Source organism: Vulpes vulpes, chromosome 15 (genome assembly GCF_048418805.1).
Source record: "Vulpes vulpes isolate BD-2025 chromosome 15, VulVul3, whole genome shotgun sequence".
In the NCBI taxonomy this organism is placed as follows: domain Eukaryota; kingdom Metazoa; phylum Chordata; class Mammalia; order Carnivora; family Canidae; genus Vulpes; species Vulpes vulpes.
Window position 1 is genome coordinate 93,477,968 of NC_132794.1, and position 23,546 is coordinate 93,501,513.

The 23,546-nt window shown below is 48.1% G+C and overlaps 1 protein-coding gene across 4 annotated transcripts in view; it reads right to left on the reverse strand.

The window, feature by feature from the left end:
- Positions 1-23,546, reverse strand: part of SH3PXD2A (SH3 and PX domains 2A) — a 230,006-nt gene that overhangs the window by 154,093 nt on the left and 52,367 nt on the right. For all 4 annotated transcript variants that reach the window (XM_072739898.1, XM_072739897.1, XM_025993170.2 and 1 more), the window contains exon 2: positions 22,374-22,454. In XM_072739898.1, the coding sequence (XP_072595999.1) occupies positions 22,374-22,454 (81 nt within the window). The remainder of the gene's footprint in view (positions 1-22,373; positions 22,455-23,546) is intronic.

The window sequence follows — 23,546 nt, forward strand, 5'->3', positions numbered from 1 at the left end:
ACATGTATTTGAAGACCATCAGTCTGAAGGGAGCACCAAATCATCAGCCTCCTCAGGGAGCCCACACATGTCAATTTCCAAGGTAACCTCTCAAGAAGGCACCGGCACGGCATCGTGTGTACAAAGGCCACTGGAACACACTCTTAAGCAAAGATTCCTTCACTCCGAGTCTAACTCTGCAAACCATGCACTGGAATCACTCCTGCCCTCCCAGAGCTGAAATCTCAAGATAAAGAGACTTGGGGGTTCACAAGTGCTCCAGCCTCTAAACCCGCCATGATTAAGCATGCAGGGGCTATAGCAGGAACTGTGTGCTCAAAAAAAGTCCAGTGAATTGATCCTCCCCTGTCTGCTTCTCAAGGCTTATTGTGAGAATCAACAGGAATTCAAATATTGAGCAATTACTATGCCCCACCCACAAGGCAGGAAGGATTAGGCCTGTGTTGCATAGATAAGGAGACAAGTACACAGAGAAGTTAGGTAACTTGCTCAACAACACACAGCAAGGGAGTGACTGAGGCAAGAGTGAAGTCCAGGTCACTGGGCTTCCCAAAGCTATGTATTTCCCCCTTGGGGGCAGGGCAGCACAGACAGGGTCTTCCCAATGTGTGCACAAGCCCCTTGGCCACACAGGATCCATACCACCACTATTATGATCTATCTATTGCTTTTCTTTGGGTTTCTTTCTGGGAAACCTTGAATACTTATTTAAATTGGATGTTAGTTTCCGATCCCTGCTGTAACAGATTACCACAATTTAGTGGCTTAGAACAACATGAACTTATCTTCTTAGTGTTCTGGAGGTCTGAAGGTCCAAAGTGGGTCTTCAGGGGCTAAAAATCAAGGTGTCAACGACACGGTTTCCATCCCAAGATCCCAAGGGAGATTCTGATTCTTCGACATTTGTAGCTTCTAGAGGCCACCTATATTCTTTGGCTTGGGGTCCCTTCCTTCGTCTTCAAAGCACATCACTCCAAACTCCGCTCTGTTGTCACAGCTCTTTCTCTGGCTCTCCTGCCTCCCTCTTCTAAGTACCCCTGTGATTACACTGGGTACACTACACCTGGCTGATCTAAAATATTCTCCCCTTCTTTTTAAAAAAAAAAATGATTTAATTAGAGAGAGAGAGAGAGAGAGAGAGAGATGAGGGCCAGAGGGAGAGAATCTCAGGCTCCTCACTGAGCATGGAGCCCAGTATTGGGCTGGATCTCATGACCCATGAGATCATGATCTGAGCTGAAACCAACAGTTGGACGCTCAACCAACTGAGCCACCCAAGCACCCCATATACTCCCCTTCTTGAGATCCTTAAGCACATTTGCAAAGTTCCTTTCACCATTTAAAGTAACATTCACAGGTTCTGGGATTAGGATGTGGATATATTTGGGGTTATTATTCATCCTACCATAAGTTACATTCCAAAGCAATATTTTCTGTAAAGTCCTAAGTGTATGATGTGTGTGCGTGCGTGCGTGCATGCGTGTATATCCTAACTGTGTTAGCTTAGGGCTGCTGTTACCAACATACCACAGATGGAGTGGCTTCAACAACAAAAGTTTATTGTCTCAGTTCTGGAGGCTAGAAGTCTGAGATCAAGATGTTGGCAGGGTTGTCTCCTTCTGAAGGCTGTGTCCATGCTTCTCTCCTAGTTTCTGACAGTTTGCCGGCAATGCTTGGTTTGCAGAAGCATCAGCTCAATCTCTGCCTCCATCTTCACACAGTATCCTCCTTGTGTGCATATCTAGGTCCAAATTTCTTCTTTTTACTAGGACACGAGTCACTGGATTTAAAGGCTACCCTACCACAGTATGACCTCATCTCAACTAATGACATTTGCAGCAACCTATTTCCAGGTAAGGCCACATTTGAGGTCCTGAGGATCAGGACTAAAACATGAATTCAGGGGGATACATAAGACTTCAACCTCTAACACCAACACACTCTGAAACAATAGCTAATAATTGAAAGACAAAAGTGTTTGCCGCCCCCCGCCCCGGCCCCAGCAAATCTTCCTGAATTCAAAGGGGATACCTACACAACATTTTGGAAAATGTGAATAATAATAACAAATGGCACAGAGCTAGTCAGATCTGGATTCCAATCGGTTTCCTCATCTGTAAAATGAGGACAGTAACAGAACCTGCCTGACACAGCGGGCAAGAAGAGACAAGGTGTGTAAAGCACTTGGCACAGAGTCTGGCACCCAAACACATTAGCTGTTATTTTCACTCTCCTTGTGACACCAGTCTGGGTCCCCAGCGCCAGGAAAAGCTACAGCCCTTAATGTTGGGGAGGCAGAGGGAGAGCATGGGGATGGACAGGCCTGGTTATGAACATCTAGGGGCCCCAGGGGAGCTGTCCAGCTGGTGTGCGTGGGCTAGGTTTGGGAAGGAGGCCTCCAGCTTTTCCAGCAGCTCATCAGGTGCGTGGGCGCTGCCTGGGACATGTTTGACATTAATGTGGTGGGGTCTGGGCTGATAGCCCAACCCCCGCAGCAGGATGCAGAATGAAGAAAGCAAAATGTACGGGACAGAACTATCCCGGGGAAACCTCTTCAAGTCTAGAAGGTGTCCAAACTGGTGGCTACTCAGTCTCCCCCTGAAACTACCCAGTGGGATCATCCCACACACCTACCTCCCCCGAAACACAATGCTGACCCACAGTCTTGGGAAAAAGAGCACTGGATGGGAGTCAAGAGATGAGGGTTCCAGTTCCAGCCTGCTGAGGCTTGTGGGTGACTATGGCAGTTAAGTAGAAATACCTGCCCTGTCCCATAGGTGTTGTGAAGATCCAAAGAGAAGACACATGAGAAAGTGTGGCCCAATGCCAAACACAATTATTCCTACTTAACTTCTCTGAGTCTCAGTTTACTCATCTATGAAATAGGGTCAAGTCGATTTTTCTCCTCCTCCTGGGCCAAAGCAAAGTTGAACAGGGAAACTATATCTGCAAAGCACTTTAACATGTGCCAGGCATAGTGGAGACCCTCAGAAGCACTCACCTCTCTCAGTACTGTTTGACCATTATTAATACTTTAGCCAGTGATGGAATGCTTGAGCTCTGAAGTCAGAATTTCAAATCATTCCTTCCAAGCTAGGTGATCTTGGCCAAGTTACTTACTCCTCTACGACACAATTTTCTCATCTATATATTGGAGGTGAGTGATAACAGCCACCTATGGTGGTATGTGGATTCAATGAGATAACAGGTGAGCACAGAACTCAGTGCTCGGCTCACTGTAGGTGCTAGATGAATGGGGTCAATGGCTGAAAGAACTTCACAGGCTTCACTTAAGGCTCTTGTTCTTTGTCTCAATGTGAGATCACTTGGGCTCCCCTTGCCCAAGAGGGAAGAGGGTGATGGTAGGGCAGCTAATCACCTGGAAAGCTGGGGGCTGCCAGGGTGAGGTCAGAGAGGCTGGATTCAGTCAGCTATGAGCCTGGCTTCAGGTAGGAGGGGCAGAGCTTCCCCTGGACTCAAGCCTGAGGTGTGGTTTCCTACTGCGGAACTGGAGCTCACCCCGGCCTCTCCCAACACCCACAGTGTGTCAGCCCCTGGCTGCTTGTTACTCCTTTTTCCTCTGGTCCCTAGGAAAGTGCAGGGCTGGAGGAGCCAGGTGCTATGGCCAGGACAGGGAGTGCTGGGCAGTGTGAGGGGGTGGGGCTGGAGGGGTCATCTGAGACTGAGAGGAAGAGCTTGGACTTCCTCTTCCAGGCAAGAGGGAGCTCTGGAGGATGCTGAGCAGGAGTAACCCAGTGGAAGTGGGATTCTAGAAAGATAAATCTGGCCAATACATGTGATGGAGCAGTGGTGAAAGAGACATCTGTGTGTGGGACAGACTGCCAAAGACATCTGCCTCCCCACAGAGGATGAGGCCAGCCTAAGATGAGCCTGCCCACACTAGGGTGTGTGTATGTTTGTATGTGTATGTCTGTTTTCCAGCAGGGTCCTGGCTGAGGTCACTCTGTTTCCTCCTGGGGTGGGGTGGGGTCTCTATCTATCCCTTGGCCTCATCAGAGACCCTCCTAAGGTTTCTAAGCCCCTCCCCTGGCCCCAAGCTGCCTGACACTCCCTCCTCCATAACCACTTCCACAACCATGACAAAGAGTGAGAAGAAGGTGAAGAAGGAAGGCGAAAGAACACACTTCCACCTTCTGACTGACCTTCTTTCTGGCTGAACCACACACCCAACCCCAGTGTTTGTCAATTCTTTTTATCCTGATCATCCCTCAAGGTGGCCCAGAACTGTGATCCTCGAAGTGTCCTAGCCACCGTGGGATCAAATTCTGACCAAAGTTTAGGCATTCATGTTCTTGGCAGAGATGAGACCAAGGCAGACCTTTGGCAGTCCCAGACCTAGGCTACTGTTCAAGGCAGTGAGATTCCAGAGCTGGTCCCCAACAGGCTCCCTAACATAATTCTCTCAGAGAGAAGCCAAGTGGGATGCTTCTAATCGACAATCCAATGTCTTTCCCTTCCTCCATCCTCTTCTCCAAACTCTTCTTCCCCCATTGTGTTGGAATATAAATGGGTCAGGCTATTTCCAGACCCACCCTCATCTTTCTCCACCCTCATAAAGTCTTGTGCAAAAGGAAAAAAAAACAAAAGAATGGGCTATAGAAGAATGCTGGTGTCACTGGGCAGAGTACAGCTCTTTCCTATGGCCTTGCCCTGGTCAATATGGAACCCTGGCTTCCCAACAGCTTGCCTCTCCTGTGCTTGGGAGTGCTGTTGATCAGCATCAACATTGGTTGGGCCATTCTAAAACTCAGGAAGGGTGCTTAAAAGCTTCTTCAAAGGTACTGGAAGCCCCAGAAAGACCTTAGGCTGTCAGGCTGACCTGGCAAAAGCCAGGCAGGCCAAGGGAGTTCTGGCCAGGAGCACTCTATACCAGGTGACTTGGGCAGGCCTGACCACACCTGCAACTATTTTCCTCCATTAGAAACTTCACAACATAAGAGACAGAAACATGTGAAACTCCTCTGAGGGTTCCAGTGAAGAGAGTGCTAAGTTGCACCATCTCCAATGCTGCTGTCATCTGCTCCTATCCAATGGTTTTATCTCTGGCTTCTTAACCTTTGTTGGCTCTCTGCCTCCCAGGAACATAAGCCTATTCATGACCTCTGCCCCAACTTGCCTCTCCAGTCACATGTCCTGCTACCTCTGCACATCCCCACACACTGCATGGCCTGCCTGCAATCTTCCCTGGATATAAGATGCAGGTCCCCATTCATGCTATTCTGTGCCTTTGCATAGAATTCCACACCCCATGTGAGCTCTTGCTGTCAATATCTCTGAGGCCTTTGCACAGGTTTATCTCTCATTTACTTTCTCCTCTACATTGCTTCTGTAGTTTAGTCATATTTTTAGAACTGTACTTACCGCTATATTGCAATTATTTGTTTACACACATGCTTCCTTTCATAGGCTTGTACATTTCTTGTAAACAACATCTGTGCCTTGATATGCTCACTGTCCATCATAGCATCTGACTCATAGCTGGACTACAACTAGACTACATTTCCCAGCCTCCCTTGCTGGGAGGTACGGTCATGTGATGGAATTCTGACCAATGGAATATGAACAGGGATGACATATACCTCCTCCAGACAACCTATAAAATTTCCCTACAATCCTCCACATTCTCTCTTCTCTCTCCTGTTGACTGGATACAGAGATCCATGGGGATGGTGGGTGAAGTCCCCAAATGGAAGAGTTTGGGTCCCGGAATGACAACTTGGAGCACAGCCCTCCAGGAACGAGTTTGGATCTATGAGCAGGAAAAAATCCTCTATTATAATGAGTCACTGAGATTTGTTACACGGTATAAGCCTGTCCTGACTAATACAAAGGAGCTCAGTCATGGTCTAGTGAACCAAACTGAAAGAGGGAAGAATTAATATAAAACATGCCCCTTCTCCCACCACTGATCCAATCAAGTCAAGCATCACATCCCCTACATGATTGAACTATACCCGAAGCCAAGCCGTCACCGTTCTTCCCCCTAACCTATCCACAAAATCACACATACAGCACCTAGAATGCTAAGTACTAAGGAAAAGTGGCCTAACGAGGGTGGGGATTAAGGAATTGCCAGATGACCTGTAAAAGTCACCACAGGTGAATGAGCCCCAACTTGAGATCCTTGTTCCCTAAGCTTGTAGAAGGCACACAGAGACACAGAGTTGTATTGCAGGGAGGGCCCTCCTCCCCACACAGGCATCTACACCCCTGCTCACAGGAACACTTCCAATGATGGCAACCCACCACCTCTGAGGCAGTCCACACCACCCTTGCCAGTTTCTGGGAAGTGCTGGAACAGCATTCCTCATACAGATCCCAAATTTACCAGGCCAAATTCCCATGCAGTCACAAAGCCTGAGACCAATTAAGGGAAAAATCACATTTGGACAAAAGGAAGAAAAAATAAGAGACGGATCTCAAATGTATCCTTCCAACACACTATGCCCTCACGATGCAAGGTGTGATCTGAGACTAATCTTATCATCATCTGAGAGTTTGGTGGAAATGCAAAAATCTCAACCCCAGGGAGACCTACTGAATCAGAATCTGCATTTTGACAGCATCTAAGTAGTTTTTGTGCATACTAGAAGTGGAAAACTCTGGCTGTTCTTTGTTATAAGGGTTCCAGCTAATCTTTAGAGGTGTCCTCATGGCAAGTACAGCCTCTCCGTGAAGACAGACAAATAGGAGGAGGAACCGGAAGTAAATTGTAGAACTTGCCTTTAGAAGAGGGGGTTGTAGGTCTGGCACCCCATTCCCTACACTCAGTACTAGCTCACCATGCATTCAGGTGTTCATTCAACAACAATTTCCTGAGCACTGCTATATGTCAGGCACTGTTCTGGGCCCTGGGAAAACAAGCTAAGGAGCAGGCAAGATCCTGCTCCCCCAGAGCTCACACTCTATTGGGGAAGAGATAGAAAGTGAGTAGACAAAGACTCAAACAAGATCATGACAGATTGTAAGAGGTGTTGTGAAGACAATGAAATGTAACAATGTGACAGGGCTTGGCAGGCTCTCTGAGGAAGTGGTCAAGGAAGGCCTTTCTAGGAGGTGTCATGTGAATTGAAGCTAGAGTGCCCAGGAGTCAGCTGCTTGAAAATTTGGGGGAAGTTTCTAGGAAGAGGGAAAAGCCCTGAGGCAGCACTGTGCTTGGTGTCCCAGGAGCAAGTGGGTGAGTAGTGAGATAGAGTCAGCAAAGGAAGATGCAGGAGACAAGTCTAGAAGAGCAGATCAGGGGCAGGAGGCCACCACCCAGGGCTTGGGGGCAGGGTAAGAAGTTGGGAGCTGATTCCCAAAAGAAAGGGAGACTTCAAGAAGGTTCTATTTTTTTTTTTCTTCAAGAAGGTTCTAAACAGGGGTGGGATATGAACTGATTTGTTTTTTTAAAGATTTTATTTATTTATTCATGAGAGACATACACAGAGAGAGAGAGAGAGAGAGAGAGAGGAACAGACACAGGCAGAGGGAGAAGCAGGCTCCATGCTGGGAGCCCAACGTGGGACTCGATCCCTGGTCTCCAGGATCACACCCTGGGCTGAAGGCGGCACTAAACCACTGAGCCACCCGGGCTGCCCTGATTTATGTTTTTAAGGATCACCCTGGTTGGTAGAAAGACAGGAGTGAGAGTGGGGAGACCCCTGAGGAGGCCAGTTCAGTTGTCCAGGTGTCCTGGACAAAGGTGACAGGACTGAACCAGCATGGGGACACACACAGTAGATGGAAAGGAAGGAGGCAGAGCCTGGCTGCATTTTGAAGGAGGTCAAATGGAACGTACTGACTTACTATTGGGTTGGATATAGGACATGACTGGCCAGGTCTTGGGTGATCCCAACTGGGTTTGAATCCTTTTGGCACTTTAGGCATTCCTAATAGCTGACCCAGGCAGTCCAAGTACCCTGACTTGGCCTCATGGTCACAAGGGCTGACGCTGCATCCTCTCTCCTGAGAGCTTCCTCCTTGGTCACTGAGATTGGCCCTTCAGCCCACAGGAGTCTTTTCTTGGAACTTCTCTTTAGGACAAGAGCTTCCTGGCGTCCCTTCACATTTGCGGAAGGTGAAGGGAAGGTGGTGTGCGGATGGAAAAAGAAAAATCCCCAAAGCAAAAATGAAAATTCAGGCACAGTTGCCAGGGTAAAGCAGGGTAAAGCAGCCCAGGCAGTGAGACAAGCCATCAGAGGGGCCTCGGGCTTCCCAGGCTCCAGGGCCAGCACTGTTTAATCAGGCTTTCCTGTGGGGAGAGCACTACTTCTGCCAGAGAACTGGGAAACACAAGAGGAAAAAGTCCCCTGGCAGAGCACGGTGCCCTCCAGCCCACCCTGGTGCCTAGACGGTAGCCCCCTGGTGACCTAAGTGATGCCTTCCTGCAAGAGACCTCATAAATGTGGCAGCTGTCCACCTAGCACAGGCGCAGAAAGAGAAGGAGATGCAAAGAGAGCACGGGCTGGCTGCTTGAGGACTGTCAGGCGCCTGTGTGCAGGCCTACCTCCCTTTCCAGTTCTCCCTCCACAGAGGCAGGAATCTCCCTGACCTTCACGTGTGCCCGAGACAGTCCTGCCTCCACGCTTTTGCTCATGCTCATCTCCTGAGTGGGTCCAGGAGAAAGCCCACCTTTCTCCTGGACCCACTTAAGTAGAACCCAAGGCCAGAGGAAGGGAATCTAGCAATTTCCAGACACCTCCTCAATCTGCACCACTGTCTTTCTTTTAGAAACTATCTGAGGTCAAGTATACCTCAATAAAAAAAAAAGTATCCGGCAAATGTGGCAAAACTGGAACATTTGTTAGATCTGGCAGGTAGGCCCACTGATATATTATATCATTTTCTGTAGGATTAGACCATTTTGTAACTAAAAATAAACAACAGAATAGAAAAGCTGACTGGCTGCAAAGCAGAGAAGCATCTGGAAGGGCCCAGCTGGAGCACTGAGAGTCCCGGTAAGAATGCCATGGATGCAGCTGAGGAATAAGGAGGGTTTGGCTGAGGGGTCAAGAGACAGTGCGGGGGGGGTGGGGAGGACAGGGGGGGTGCGGGGGGGGGGGGAAGGTGGGGGGGGAAAGAGAGGAGGAAGAAGGAAGGAGAGGGATGTGGGGGGGGGAGGAGAATGTGGCAAGGGGTCTAGGTAGGAGCTGGGGTTGGTACTTGCAGAGGGGCAAGCATATGCATGACTTACAAGTGGAGATGCCTTGCAGGGCAGCTAATGGGTCAGCTCATGGACAGCCCCACCCTGAACCCAGTGACTTGCCCATAACAGGTGCTCATCCTCTAACCACCCGTAGTTGATGACAGAGACTTGGACCAGAGGACAGCCCCTTTCTGAGAGAAGATGCCCAAACGAGAGCAGAACCCTGCCCCAAGCCTATGCCAATGCTCTCCCTTACCCAGATCACCTACAGCTGGTGAGCTATTTTGGGGACCAGCTTGACCCTACAAGGGCTGCTCCCTATCCTGCCCAGCTATTTCTAGCAGGGACAGGTTTGGGGGCAGGTGTGGTCTTAGAGGAACAGGTAGCATGGAGTGGGGAGGGATTAGGTGATGGAACAGATAGATGAGACCCAGGGGATCCTCTGTTCAGCCAGGGAAGGGGAAGAGCCAGCCTGAGGTCCTTGCCTGCCATGTCCTCAGCTCTACCCACGGGGACCCAGGGCTCCACTCTCTAGAGCAGCCTGGGTGGGGGCTGAGAGCATTGCCAGCACCCTCACAGCCAATGGGACCTAGGCACAGCCGGCCCAGGGAAGGGGGACTGCAGTCATGTCTTTTCTGGGAAGGGGGAAGAGCCAAAGGCTGGCCATCAGAGATGTCTTGTGGAGATAGGGCAGCCTCCCACCAGGGTGCTAAGACTGTTGCCTAATTCCAAAAGGAATGACTGTGGAAAGGTTAATTATGAGGCCAAGGCCAAATACTCCCCTGACAAGGGGAAGCAGCCTCCCTCCCCACCACAGGCTTTGACCTCCAAGGTTGCAGACTTGTCAAGCCTCTGGCTTATTGGGTCAGTGACCCCTATACAGACCAGGGTCCTGTCCCGCCCTGCCCTGCTCCCAGAATCCTGCTCAGAATGTGACGGCAATGTGGTGGGGGGAGACACAAATAAGAGAGACCCTGACCGACAAAGACATACCAGAGTGAGAGAAAATGCCACCAGGGAAGAGTCTTGGGAAGGCTCAGACTCAGGAACTCTTGGAGAGACAGAGATAAAGAGAGAAACCAGGAAAAGAGGGAGATGTAGGGGATCCCTGGGTGGCTCAGTGGTTTAGTGCCTGCCTTCTGCCCAGAGCATGATCCTGAAGTCCCGGGATCGAGTCCCGCATCAGGCTCCCTGCATGGAGCCTGCTTCTCCCTCTGCCTGTGTCTCTGCCTCTCTCTGTCTCTGTATCTTTCATGAATAAATAAATAAAATCTTTAAAAAAAAAAAAAAAAAAGAAATAAAATCTCAAAAAAAAAAAAAAAAAAAAAGAGGGAGATGGAGAGAGAACACCACAGGAAGAATCCAAGACTCAAAAGAAGAACAAAGGAAATGAGCAAATGCACAGAAACTGACTTTTTTTTTTCCCCCTCTCTGCTCAGCCTAAAGCCTTCCTCCCCAGCTTGGGCACGGGGTCAGGGCAGCAACCCCTCCAGCAGGCAGCCCGACCCTGTCTGCTCTGTAGCCAAAAGCCTTCCTGACAAGGGCGGGAGAGGACCAGTCTCCTCTCTGAGGTGCCAAGGGCTCCCAAGGGGGCTCTGCAGTGCTCTGGCCCACAGAGGGGCCACATCTAAGTTACACGTGACAATGGACAGAAGGGATTCAGCATGTGGATTCCAAAACCAGACTGCCCAGTCTAAATCCTGGCTCGCCCACTTGCAGGGAGGGTGGCTCTGCAACTCTACCCTCCACTGCCTTGGTTCTCAACTACTTGGCCAAGAAACCTATGCTGCACCAAAAAACATACACACTGATGGAGAGAATCTCAGTTTTGAGTCCTCCTACATTTGGTAGATGTCTTGGCCTGTCTCCCCTGGCTCGGTCCCTGCCCCACTGCACTGTAGGATGGAAGAAGGAGGCATGGCCCAGCACCCCAACAGGCACACACAGTTTCCCTTCACTTTCCCACTGGTGGGGGGTCCTCCTCGAGAGGTTCCAAAATGAAGAGTGGAGCCCATCTCCTTGAGGAGCCAGACAGGCTGGCCTTCATCGGAGATGCCTTCGGGAGACCAGCCGGCACTGTCTCAGTAGGAAGAATGGCTGCTTGTCACATGCCAGAACCACCCTCTCTGCAAGCATCTCAACTCCAGCCCATACAGCAGCCTCCTTTTTCCTGTTTGGTTTTTTTTCCCCCCTTAGGGTATATCTGAATGTGGTCTATTTAGCCCTAGGGACACCACTGTGCCTGCCCATTCCCAGCCTCCTCCCCACCCTGCTGCCAGCACTGAGTTCAGACTCCAGTGTGGCTGAACTGGCCACTGTGTTCTAGTGGGCACCAACTAAATGCTCCCTAATTAGCAGATGGAGCCAAACCCTGGTTGGCATTTAGGGCCATTGACTGGCCAGCTCTGCAACATTCATTTACCTCAGCTTAGGGGTGCCCAGGACCTTTCCATGGCTGGGAAAATGTTCCCCTCATCCAAATTGGACAGACATGGTGTCCACAGAGCCCCTGCCCTCCTCCCGAGGGGCCACAGGCAACATCAAGCATGACTACCAGCCTGACAATTCTCTGTATCTGCCCTGGGCTCAGTGGAGAAGGCTTCCTGGGCCTTATCTCCCAGAAATCTCACAACTCTGAGGCTGCTTCTGTCCTGAGAGCCATTCCATAGCTGAGAAGGCTGAGTGTTGGAGGCCAGGTAACTTTTTGGGGTCACCCAGCTGGTGGGACCCATGTACACACCCTTGTTGGTCTGTCTGATAACAAAGCCTAAGCTTTCTATCAAGCAAGAAACTGCCGCACTCAGAGAGCCAGGAATTTGGCATCAAGAATCCCACAACCTCTTTTGGAGAGCCTGAATTCACCCCACTGTGGGGGTCTCTGAGGAACCTAAGACCCTTCTTCCTTGGCTCCAGCTAAATCGAGGATATAAAGGAAACAAGAGTCGATCCTCCAACAACTCTTAGAACAGCCTGGCCTGAGGGAACATCCTTGAGATGTACGAATCACAGCACCTAAAATCACATGGGGGCTAAGGTCCAGCCAGGGTGGTGAGGAGTTTATGAGGGAGTCACTACAGCTGGCTTTCTGGGTCACCCAGCTGGTGGCAGTTCACTTCCTGGGCAGGAAGGTAAAGAACAAACGGTCTTCTCATCTTCCCTCGAGCCCATAACTCAGGCTCCCACAGCTCACCCTGGCTGTCCCAATGCCTAGTTTCACATGAGTCAAAAGCAAAACCAGCTGTTACCATGGGATGAAGGGGTTTAAGTATGCCAGGATCTCCAGGCCCAGAGCCGGGAGCTGCCTTGACAAGCCAGCCAGGATGCCCACGGGGTGCGGGCCTGATGGCAGTGGTCTACCCTTTGGGTTGCTCACTCATTCTGCACCTTCTGCCCTGCCCTGATTCTTCCACCAGCTGGTGGCTCAGGTTTAGGCCAAGGCTGTGGGCCTGGATTTTCTGCCCAGGACGACCCCAACTTTCTCCTGCGAGGTCCCCAGTACTAAGGCCATTGCCAGGCATGCAGCTGGCACTCCTCCAAAGGTGCCAGGATTCACTTGAAGTTCTCTCCTGAGGGAAGGGAGTGCCCTGGTCATAGGTGAAGGCTTCAGAGAGCATACACACACATACACACTCACACAACACTCACCTGGCCACCACCAAAGATCTTCCATCCCTTCATTCTCCAGTTTGGAGGGGGACGCTGTCCCCCACTCACTGTCCAGCCAACTTTCCTGCTGCTCATCCAAAGTGGGTAGCTGGGGGCCCGGTGGGGAAGAGATGAGTTTTCTAGGTCAGACCTTTGGGCCTGAGGCCAGAGGAGGCAGGAGGTGACAAGCAGCAACCACACTCCAGGCCTCCCTGATGTACCACCCAAACACACCCTGACATGACACCTGATGTCGGGAAAACAGGGTGCGCAGCTCCAAGCAGTCACGCAGGTGGTGTGGCCTGACTCAGATGCTGCCTCTGGCAGAGCTGGGGTTTATTACCCAAGAGAGGTGGGTGGAGGTGGGCAGGACATATGGGTTGAGCTCCAGGAAGCAGCCGATCCTGTGAAGGACCTGCTGTCTGACCTCTCTGGGAGCTTGAGAGAAGTCTTCCACTCTTCGCATGGGCTTCTTCTCCCTGGGGAGGGTGAATAACTCCTCTCCCACCAGGAGCTTTCTCAGTGATGCAACAGGGTGCTCTTATCCTCCTCAGCCAAAAATTGAAAGAGGACTTCTGGATGGGAAGCCAGAATTCCAGACTCATATGAACTAGAGGCTAGGGTGCCTGAGTCCTAGTCCTGCTGTCACTCAATGGCCTTGTAATTTGGACAAGTCACTTCCCCTGCTGCAGCCTCACTTCTTTATTAGTCAAGCAAAAGGAAAAAGACTACATCAGAGGGTAACCAAGAATTTTCACTCAAGGTGCCTTTGCCAATTGACAGGTAGTCTCTCTCTGAAGGTATTTGGTTTCGTTTTTTAAGAAGGATTCTAAGACCATGTCTGAGCCCATGATCGATGCATGTCTGCCATAGATGTGGGATGGGAACATGACATGATCAGTTAATGATGTCTGTTGTGGGCATGAGGCTGGAAAGTGGCAGTGTGACCTCTAGATATGTATTGTCCTGGTATGGGATCTCTAAGGGCCTTCTGGTTATAAAACTCACAATTCCACCCAGCAGGCATGGTTAACACTGGTTGGCAAGCACATACTTCTTGTATTGTGATATTGGCACACTGTGGAGCTCTCTCCTTGAAAGACACATTTTCATCAGCCCTGTAGGACAGTTGCTAGAAGAGCAGGTGGCCTCCTGAACTGTCTCCATCCATCCGTATTCACAAGACTTCACCCAGAAGGTTACACACAAGGAAATAATGCCAAGATTTAATATCCAGAGGACATTCTAGCTTTTCTTACAATTTTTCCCATGTCTACAAAGGAGCTTCCTCGCCCTGTGAAAATCCCACCCCAGCACAGGGAGGGAATGAACAATTAGCAATAGGATGGCTCCTGGCCTTGTGGTACAGTCACAAGTGAGGGTCTCATCTGAGAGGGCCTGTGTCCCTTGAACTCCCTGGGAGGCATGTGCCTGGGTCACCTATAGACCATTTGCTAAGAACACCCTTTGCAAATACACACAGGTACCAAAGAAGGTGCTCACAGATGGAGTTTACTTACCTGTATAGGAAAAGATTAGTTTCCCAGGGACACCTGCAGCACAGTGAGTACCCCACAACGTTGGGCAGCTTCAGAGAGTCAGAGGAGCTCCTCTCCTTCTCTTTGTATCTTTAGGCTTTATTTGGCTGGAAAGTTCTTCTGATGGCAGGCTCCACTAGAGCCCAAGCTCTTTCCTCTTACTACCCTTTATACACCATTGTGTGAGGCTGTCCCCCTCTGTACTCTGCCCCAAGTCCACCACCGTTACCCCACCCCCCTCTCCATCTATTCTGGACCTGGGAGGCATACAGGGTTATTTCTGAAACCACAGGATTAGGGAAGCTGCACAAGAAGGGGTCACTAGTGGGGTACCAAGGAAGCCCAGGATTCATTCCATCCTGAGCTGGCCTGGAAGTAACATTTCACCAGGCCTTCCTCTCCCAACCTTCCCTGGAGAACAGATACCCTTAGCACTCCCTCATCCCCACCCCCACCAACAGTAGAGTTTGGCAGAGGAGAAACCAGGAGTGAGAGGAAGCTGGAGTTCACCCTCAGGCCACAGGGGCAAGATGAAAGGCAGTAGTTAAAGCAGGAGCCAGCTCCCTGAGGGGCGGGAAGCCAGCCATGGAATTCCCAAGAGCTACTGGAATCCTCAGAGGGCTCCCCCGGATTCCCCATGTGCTACATCAGGAATCTAAAAGATGCCTCCTTCCAAGAACAAGGAAAAAGAGCGACTAATAATTACTTATTTTCCTAACAGTGTTTTGGGGAGGGAGGTACCTTGGTAATCGCTTTGTAGAGGTGGAGAGCTTTATCTAGGAAACCCTTAACACTGCCACCTGCCTGGAGGCAGGCTGAGCTACACGATGTCAGTGAGGCCTATTATCAGTGGGACACAGGAAGAAGCCTCCACTTGCATGGGGAGTGGGCTTCTCTAGCTATTACCTGAGTTAATGTTCCTGTGGCCCTACCTGCTGAGCTTTCAGGTTCTCTGTCCAGAGTGTCCAGGCTGGTCATTACTCTGTGGGCTTTCTTTACATGACTTATTTCATTCTTAGTAGTACCCCATGAGGCAGGTATTTGCATTACCCTCACTATACAGATGAGAAAACAAACCAACGTGCAGAGAGGTTAAAGAACTCACCAAAGGTTATATTCAGTTAGTAAGGGCTGGAGCTGGCCTTGGACCCCAATAATACTGGCTATGGAGGACCTGCCCTGCACCCAGGACCCTGCAGCTCTGAGTGTGTTTTGAGCAATATTTGAATACAAGATTCCAGTTTGACAAGATAATTTGAACTAGTCTCTGGGGTTTGTTGTAATGGGTTCTAACCAGTTACATTCCATAGGAATGATTTAGAATGATGGTTCAGGAAGTATGAGGTAATGTGATTTTAACAATTATTGTCATTTTCTTTCTTTTGTTAGATATGCTCTTCCTGTCTATTTTTTTTAACTTGTGTGTTTTTTGTCCCATTATACTATAATGACCATGAGACATATACTTTATTTTAGACCTCCCACTCTTCCCACCTCCTCCCATAGGCATCTTTTTAATTATTAAATATTAACATTGTGGGATGCCTGGGTGGCTCAGTGGTTGAGCATCTCCCTTCAGCTCAGGGCATGATTCTAGGTCCTGGGACTGAGTCCACCATCGGGCTCCTAGTGGGTAGCCTGCTTCTCCTTCTGCCTATGTCTCTGCCTCTCTCTCTCTGTTTCTCTCGTGAAATAAAATCTTTTTAAAAAAATTAACATTGTAAATAATACATGAATACATTCTCCTTTTTAAAAAAGGTAAAACATTAAAAATACGGGTAAGTTTTCCCTTTGACCAATATCCTCTTCTCATTGATGTCCCCAATCATCTTCCAGAGATAACTTTATTACCAATTGGAAGTGCATCCTTCCAGATCTTTAAAAAATATTTATATACTTAGGCTGTATATGTCCTTGCAAAAGCACATCTTGCTGTTATTTTTGCATAAATGCCAGATTGTTTGAAATCTGCAGTGGTCATTCATTAAAAATTAATGTTTCTTGGAGATCTATCCATGGAATTGAGGTCAATCTTGTTTGTTTTGACCGTTGTACAAAGTGCTATGAGAATACCACCATTTACTTAGCGACCCTCTGTGGATGGTCACGGTGTTTCCCATTGTTGCCATGGCAAACAACGTGAGGTTCTCTGTACCTTCCTGGGACTGGAGACTGACCTCAGTCAAGACCAATGTTCTCTGTCCAGGGTATGTGAGCAATCACAATGATCCACAGCTCACCGCATTGCTGGAGCTTGCACTGCCATGCCCAGCACTGGAACTCTCTACAATCCTTGGAACAAAACTGTTCTTAGAACTTGGCAAGTTACTTCCCCAGGCTTTGCCCCGCCACCTTTACTCTAGAGTCAAAGACTTCAAACAACACAGAGATTGCCTTGATGATTAAAAGAGACTGCAGAAGAGCTACTTCTCCCTTCCCCTTTTTTGCTGTCATGTTGGCCTCTGGTGCACATCAAGATCCCCTACCCCTACTCCGTCCCTCCAGTTTGACCTCAGCTGAGGTCTGCTCTGAACATCAAACCAAACTACAGCAAAGCTTTGAACTACACTAAACAAAGCTGAACAAAACAAAAACTAAACCACATTATCAGTGTAATAAATAGAAAGATGAACACAGATGTTTACCTGCCCAGTGAGGGGAATAGAATTCTTCTCCTTCTAAAAATGCAGTGATCCTATAATGCTCTACAGATGACTTCAGAATACGCCCCCACATGCATACACACCCGTCCCAAGGCCAGTAATGAATGATGCAGGGATTATAGTCTTGTTCATCCATGTGAGCCCGGCTATTTGAAAGCCAGAAAGTGAGTGCAACTCTAGGTGGGGTAGGTGGGTGGAAAGTCTAGAGAGATGAATAAGGAAGAGAGATTAAACCTCTTCAAAACAAGCTAAATCCTTTAGAGCACATGAGCAATCCTGAACAACCTTCTTAACTCCATCTTGCAAGCAGTGTGGGGGAAGCCTAAGGGCCTCTCCTGGCTCTCTTCAAATATTGACACTCTGCGCTCACTGGCCGGAGTTCAGACTAAAAGGCCAGCAGCAGCATGGAGCCAATGTTTGCAGAGCAATTACTGCAGCCCACTGCCTTGTAGGTCAGATTGTGAAACAACCTTCGGTGGAGCCGGACCTTCAGAGAGCCTTCCGGTCCTTCCCTGGTGGGTGCTACTTAACAGTGAAGGAGCTGTGCAAGGACATTTACAGAGGCTGGAAAGGTGGTCCAGTGCCAGAGAGAAGGCAACTTAAGAGCATCTGTGGCCCTTCACCGTCCTCCTTCTCCCCTTAATTGCACCTCCGAGTAATCCAAGTGCTTTATGGCCAAACAGGCCTCAACATCAGGCCTTGTCCCAGACAGCTCCCTCCAGGACAGGTCCCTTTCCTAGTCAGATAGGCTGAGTGGTGGATTATTTTTAGAAGAAATCAATTTCCACATGGAGACCAAGAGCCTCTCTTCTCCCTGTTCCCAACTTAACATCTGAAATGCCCTTAGGAGCCCTCTCTGGCTACCGACCTGGTTTCCAGAAGTGTTTGGAATAGTTGTTGAATTGAATTGCTCTATTGATGGGTCAGATCATGGTGGTGCATAGTCTCCTTCTTCCTGTTGGGGCCCTAAAGATTTTCGAGGGCAACAGGGCAGGCCTGGGAGGGTGGCAGAGCCACCCTCTGGGGTGGGCGTAAAGCCAGATCAAGCCTGTTATGGGTCCCAGGTGGTCAAAAGCACCACAGTCCAAAAAAAACTTCTGTCATGATAAAAAAGTTCTATATCTGCTCCATATGTAGCCACTAGACACTGTGGCTTACTGAGCACTTACAGTAGAGCAAGTATGACCAAGAAAGTAAATTAATTTCATTCTTAAAAATTAATTAATTTTTTTAAATTAATAATTTTTTAATGAATTTAAATGTCAATGTTAATAGCCACATGTAGCGAGCAGCTACCACAGTGAGCAGCACAGGTATAAAGCCTCTGTACCCGGGGCTTCCCAGTGGGCAGGAAGAGGGGCCACATTCAGGGCATAGCCCCTTGTGTGGAGGAGACAGAACCACTGGCTCTGAAGGCTGAAGGCAGACGATATGGGGAGAGAAGGGGGTCTTATCCTGGTGTCCTTGGAAGGATTTCAGGGGGTATGAATGACCAAAAAGGTTACTGGAATTATCTATGTACACTCATGCATCTGTCTGGGGAGAGAGTCTTTTGCTTTATTAGAAGCATTAAAGAATCCCTGATCTCAAAAAGAAGAGAAAATAACTCCTTGATCTGTCAGATACAACTTCTTCAGAGAAGCCCGCTTTGATCCCAGAGTATAAGGTTTCTCTGCAGTATGTTTATGGTACTTTTCTTTGTAGCATTTGAAATAGTATATATATAATTTTTTTTAACTAAAACCCATCTTATCTCACTAAGGGATAAGTCCCATAAATTAAGCAGTAACCAAATCTGCTTTGGCTCATTAATAAATCCCCAGAGCCTGGCATACTGCCTAGTACATAGAAGATAGGCACTTAGATTAGATAGATTGAGGGTGGGTAGGCGGATGGATGGATGGATGGACGGATGATGACAAAAGGACAGAAGGAGGCAGGCATGCAGGTATAAATGAATAAACAAATTAACAAACAAATTAGGGACATACTTAGGCCAATAACTATAATTCTCAAAAAAAACAAAGATCCCCAAACTGGCATGGAGGTATGGGGCTATATCACTTTAGGCTGCTGTCCCAATCAGAACCATACAGGTATCTTTTTTGTTTCCTCCTCCCAAGGGGAATGCTCTTTCCTTCCTCTCTATCCATAGCATTTTGCTTGTCCCTTAATCTAGCATTTATTTCATCTACAGCGGCCTTCGTTGCTTAAAAATCTACTTCTCCCACCAGATTTCTAGAAGGAAGGGAACTTGTCCTTCTTAACTTAGCATTCCTTAGGCTGTGTCACTTATGTCCTGCAGAAGTGCAAAATGTGCTGGAGGCCAGTCTACTCTTACCCTGAGCCTGCCTGACTTATTTATCTTTATACTTCCACCCTCACTACTCATACCAGGGTAAGACTGCCAGATTTAGCAACTGAAAATACAGGACACACAATAAAATGTGAATTTTAGATAAACAATGAATCACTTTTTTTAGTATAAGTATATCCCATGCAATATTTGGAACACTTTTTTTTTTTTTTTAAGATTTTATTTATTCATTCATGAGAGACACAGAGAGAAAGGGAGAGAGAGGCAGAGACATAGGCAGAGGGAGAAGCCTATCTATCTCGGATCTCCAGGATCAAGCCTAGGGCCAAAGGTGGCGCTAAACCGCTGAGCCACCCGGGCTGGCCCTAGAACACTTTTATAGTAAAAAATAATAATTATTATTATTTATCTGAAATTCAAAATTAATTGGACATCTCGTATTTATCTGGTGATCCTACTCCAGGGCCTCAAAGGGAGCAGGTAGCCAGTTAAGTAAGGAGTATGGGTGGCATGGGGGAGACAGGAGAATACCGAGATAAATGACCAGCTCTGTATATAGTCCTAAGGCTTCAGATAAGGGTAGAACAACAGGCAGTTACTGAGTTATCTGTGGGTTCTCTTCCCCAGTGCCATGCATGAGCTGGGGAAGAGACCCATTAATGCCATGGGTAACATCAAAGAGACACTGTCTCTCCTCCTTTCTGCTCCTGCCTCCCCCTACCTGCCACCTTCTCAGGGCCAATTGCCCTGATACGTGCAATGGGATTGTTCATTCCCAAAGATCTCAGATAGATTTGCTCATTTAAACCTCACAACAACCCTACTCGGTGGGTACTATTTAAATCTTCATTCCACAGATGGGAAAACAGAACCTAGAGAAGTTAAGGACTGTTTCTAGAGTTACACAGAACCAGAGCCAGTAACCAGTCTTAGGCAATGTGTTCCCAGTGCCTAAGCTCTAAGCCACTCTCTCACACAGCTGCTCAGAAAGCCCAGTGGCGAAGGCATCAATGACCAGAGATAGGATTAGCAATGCTATTTCTTCTTCCTCTATAGGAGCTGCCATATTAAAATCAGCGACCTTGACAAATAAGAAAAGCTTTCCAAAATGAACACCACTAAAAGTCATCATGTCATGAGCTCTGTACAATGGGTTTACAAAGATGCTATGCTTGGCTTAAAAGTTAAATTCCAAAGAATCATCCCAACCCCTTTCCAAACTGCATATACAGGATGGCAATGACCCATGTAGATAGGCCTGGCCATGCTTACAGCTGGAGCCAGCACATGGCACAAGATGCTCCATGCTGTGTGTCCCAACACACAGGAAATAAGCCCTCCAGGCAAGAAAGAAGTAAGGGGAACAGCATTCCTTTCTTGTGAGGTTCTGTAACTAGAGAGGGGGTGAGAGAGCAGAACAGAAGGGGGGCGGAAGCTCTGATTTGAGAGTTTCCGCTGGCTCTCAGACCCTCTCTGGCTCATCAATGAATCCTTTCAGGGTTCCGTCTCCCAAACTAACTTATCATTTCCTGTCTAGCACACTACATCCATTGACGGGGTATCAGCAAATCCCACCAGTTTATACCAGAAGGATCCAAGAAGATTGGACAGGAATGGGGGAGGTGAAGGGAGGAAGAGGCAGGAAGGTAAGGAGTGGATTTCCATCTCATATTGTTGGATTAAGATTAAGTAAATCCTTTTATTGTAATACAGGAAGCTGGCTCACCTTTGGCTCATCCCATAGGTAGAGTGATAAGGACAATGGGATAAAGTCAGGTACTTGGGGGCAAACATGCAGGCCTGGCCTTTCCAAGATGACTCACCACCAAAAGCCTGCAAATGAAGGAGTGGACCTTGGTTGTGAGGGTCAGGAGTGGGTGTCTTTTCTTTGTGTTTTTATTGGCCTACACCAGGCTTATAGCTCTAAGGAAGAATCTAGAACCTCTGTTTCCCCTTCCTGGTATTGGAAGGGCTGCTGTTCAACTCATGGTGATCCTGCCTTGTCTGGTGCCTGACTCTGATCCAGAGACATAGGCCCCCTGCTGGTCATGTCTGTGCTACATGATCCTCTACCCTGGGCCACACTGATTGGTCCAGAGAGGGCACCTGACCCAAATCAGGCCAATCCAAGTCTTCCCTGGGATTTTTCAACTTGAAGCTTGGAGAGTCAGTCTCTCTGGTGTTGGGAAGCACAAGATATGAAATTTGGGAGCTGTTGAGAGCCAAGTTCCTCAGGGATCTGAGGACAGTGCCAGAGAGAAGCAGAGAGCAGACACAGAGAGAGAGAGAGAGAGCAGCTGTGGTTTCAGATGTTTCTGGAGGAGAGTAACTCACTCTCCTTTTCACCATTTGGTCAACTGCATGGCTTTCCCTGGTATATCCTTCCAACCAAGTTTCCTATTTGTCTGAGCCAGTAGGAGTATGAAACCATCACTTGTAACCAAAAGAGGTCTAACCAAATTAGTTGGCAAAAAGGGAGGTGACTGCAAGAGGAGCTGTATGAACATGTCTGTGTATATTAGAGAATTGCACACACCATGCAAGCATACAAACAGGGCAGCAAGAGCCTCATTCGGCTAGACAGACACAGTGGTATGCCCAGTTTGTGTATGTAGCTCAAGAAACTGCTTATTTTCTGTTTCTGTCTCTCCTGTGTGTTTGCTTTTCTTTGCCTACAATGATGTGGTGGCTTGCGTCTCACCCTGGATGTTTATAGTTACATGTCTGCTCATGCACACAGCACCCACAGCCATTCTCCTGCCTCTCCACCCTGGTTTCCTACCCCCCCCCCCCCAGGCAAAGGAAGGGGACAAAGCTTGACTGTTAAGACCATCAGAGGAAGCCAACAAAAGCCGGTGTCTGCTTGCAATATCCAAAACTGAGCCAAGCCCAGCTAGACAGGGGAGGTTTCCTCATTTGTCCCTCTGCTCTGACCTACTGCTGACCCTGAGAGCTCTGACAGGGGTTCTTCAGATGAGTGAGGACATGAGAGAGGCCAGCCCACCAGAGACTCAGGCTACTACAGGTGAAACTGGGTACCAACTGAACTCAGACCAACTTACCTGCAGGTCAAAGAACTTGCTGTACCTCCGGTAGATGGTCTGGGATGTGGAGTCGGACCAGGTCACGTTGATGATGTATACCTGTGGAGAAAAGGTAAGAGCAAATGAGTGGGTGACTAAGGCTGAGTTTCAAGCTGTACCAGGCACCATTTAACATGACTGTGGATGCCCCATGGCCAGGACCATTCTTACGTCTGTCCCCATGACCCAGCAGTGTCACGTACCACTATACACATTTGTATGTAGATGCTACACACATTTATTTAAATATTCAGTAAACTGCTAAAGATGATTATCTTAGAAAATCAGAATTACAAGTGGTTTTAATCTCCTTTTCATTTATATGTATTTTATATAACAAACATAAACTAGGGTTCCACTAGTTCTCAAACTTTTAAGTGAATAAGATTCTATAAAATATCTTCCCAAATTGCAGATGCTGGGGCCCTACTCTCTGAAATTCTGCATAAGTAGATCTGGGGTTTCAGAACTCAAGCATCTACATTTTATTTCATTTTGTTTTATAAAGGCTTTTTCTTTAAGATTTTATTTATTTGAGAGACACAGAGAGAGTATGAGCAGGAGGAGAGGGGCATTGCGGGGAGGGAGAAGCAGATTACCCACTGAGCAATGAGCCCAACATGGGGCCCAATCCAGAACCCCAAGATCATGACCTGAGCCGAAGACAGACTAAGCCACCCGCATGCCTTTTAAAGGCTTTCTTTAGCAGTTTTAGGTTCACAGCAAAATTGAACAGAAAGTACAGAGTTCCCATACACCCACTGCCCTCTCCCACTGTTTAAGTGGTACATTTATTAAAATTGGGCATCTATACTTTTAACAAATCACTTCTGCTATAGTTGATCCTCAGAACCCACTCTGTCAAGCACTTCAGATGACCATAAGCATTTCAGAGATGTGCAATTCATCCCAGTATTCTTACGTCTTAGCTCAGAGCCAGGCACAGAATGGATTGGGCGCTCAGAAAACATTTTGCTGCACTGAACAATCAAACTGACCCTCTGGATGAGAGGTGGATTTGCAGGACAGATGTTAGTGCATGTAACATTTGTAAACTTGTCTGAAATGAAGGTATTTCCAGGACCCCATTCCTTTTTTTTTTTTTTTTTAATTTTTATTTATTTAGTCATGAGAGACACAGAGAGAGGCAGA